Source organism: Trichechus manatus, unplaced genomic scaffold (genome assembly GCF_000243295.1).
Source record: "Trichechus manatus latirostris isolate Lorelei unplaced genomic scaffold, TriManLat1.0 scaffold00067, whole genome shotgun sequence".
Taxonomy (NCBI): domain Eukaryota; kingdom Metazoa; phylum Chordata; class Mammalia; order Sirenia; family Trichechidae; genus Trichechus; species Trichechus manatus.
In genome coordinates, this window is record NW_004444003.1 from 13,644,498 (window position 1) to 13,645,147 (window position 650).

At 49.8% G+C, this 650-nt stretch overlaps 1 protein-coding gene across 1 annotated transcript in view; it reads right to left on the minus strand.

Moving 5' to 3' along the window:
* LOC101343877 (placental protein 13-like) overlaps positions 1–383 on the minus strand; it is a 4,358-nt gene extending 3,975 nt beyond the window's left edge. Inside the window, 1 exon segment of the mRNA XM_023734321.1 lies at positions 369–383. Coding sequence (XP_023590089.1) covers positions 369–383 — 15 coding nt within the window.
* Positions 384–650: the final 267 nt, after the last annotated feature.

Consider the following 650-nt stretch of genomic DNA (forward strand, 5'->3'; position numbering starts at 1 on the left):
ATTGGAAAAGAATGTGTACTTTGCAGCGGTTGGATGGATTGTTCTGTATATGTGTATGAGGTCCAGTTGGCTGATTGTGCCCTGTCAGCCTCTTTCTGAGCCTGTGCTAATACCCTACAATGCTCCTCTGAAGTTAACAATGTGGTCAAAAGAGCCTGAATGTCCACCCAAGTAGGGGCAATGGGTGGAGAAAATGGAAAGGAACAATTCTGCCATTCTATTTGGGTCACTCTGATAAGGAGGATTGTGATTCTTCCACTTATACAAGTCGGAGGTAGAGAAAGGAGTGTTCATTAACATCGTTCCTCCTCTGGCTGGAACTTCTGTTAGAGGAAAGTGCCTTGCCCAAGTCCTGGCAGCACCCTCACCAAAAACAGTACCATGATGGGTGTGGGAAGGGGAAGTCATACCTGAAGCAGTTGAACTCTCACTTTCCACCTCTCTCTCTCTCTCTGCCAGCCTCCTCCACCCCCTCCATACTAGAATCAGGCTCCATCCCTCTCCATCCCAACCTGTCGGCTGCGACCGAGCCTTCCCTATACTGGGTGGGGGTGGGGACCGAAGCGGGTACTGGGACTAATCCTTCCAAGAGGGAGTCCACTGTTGAGGATTCAGGGAGAACCTTCGCCTTCAGTTTTCCCTGAAAAAGA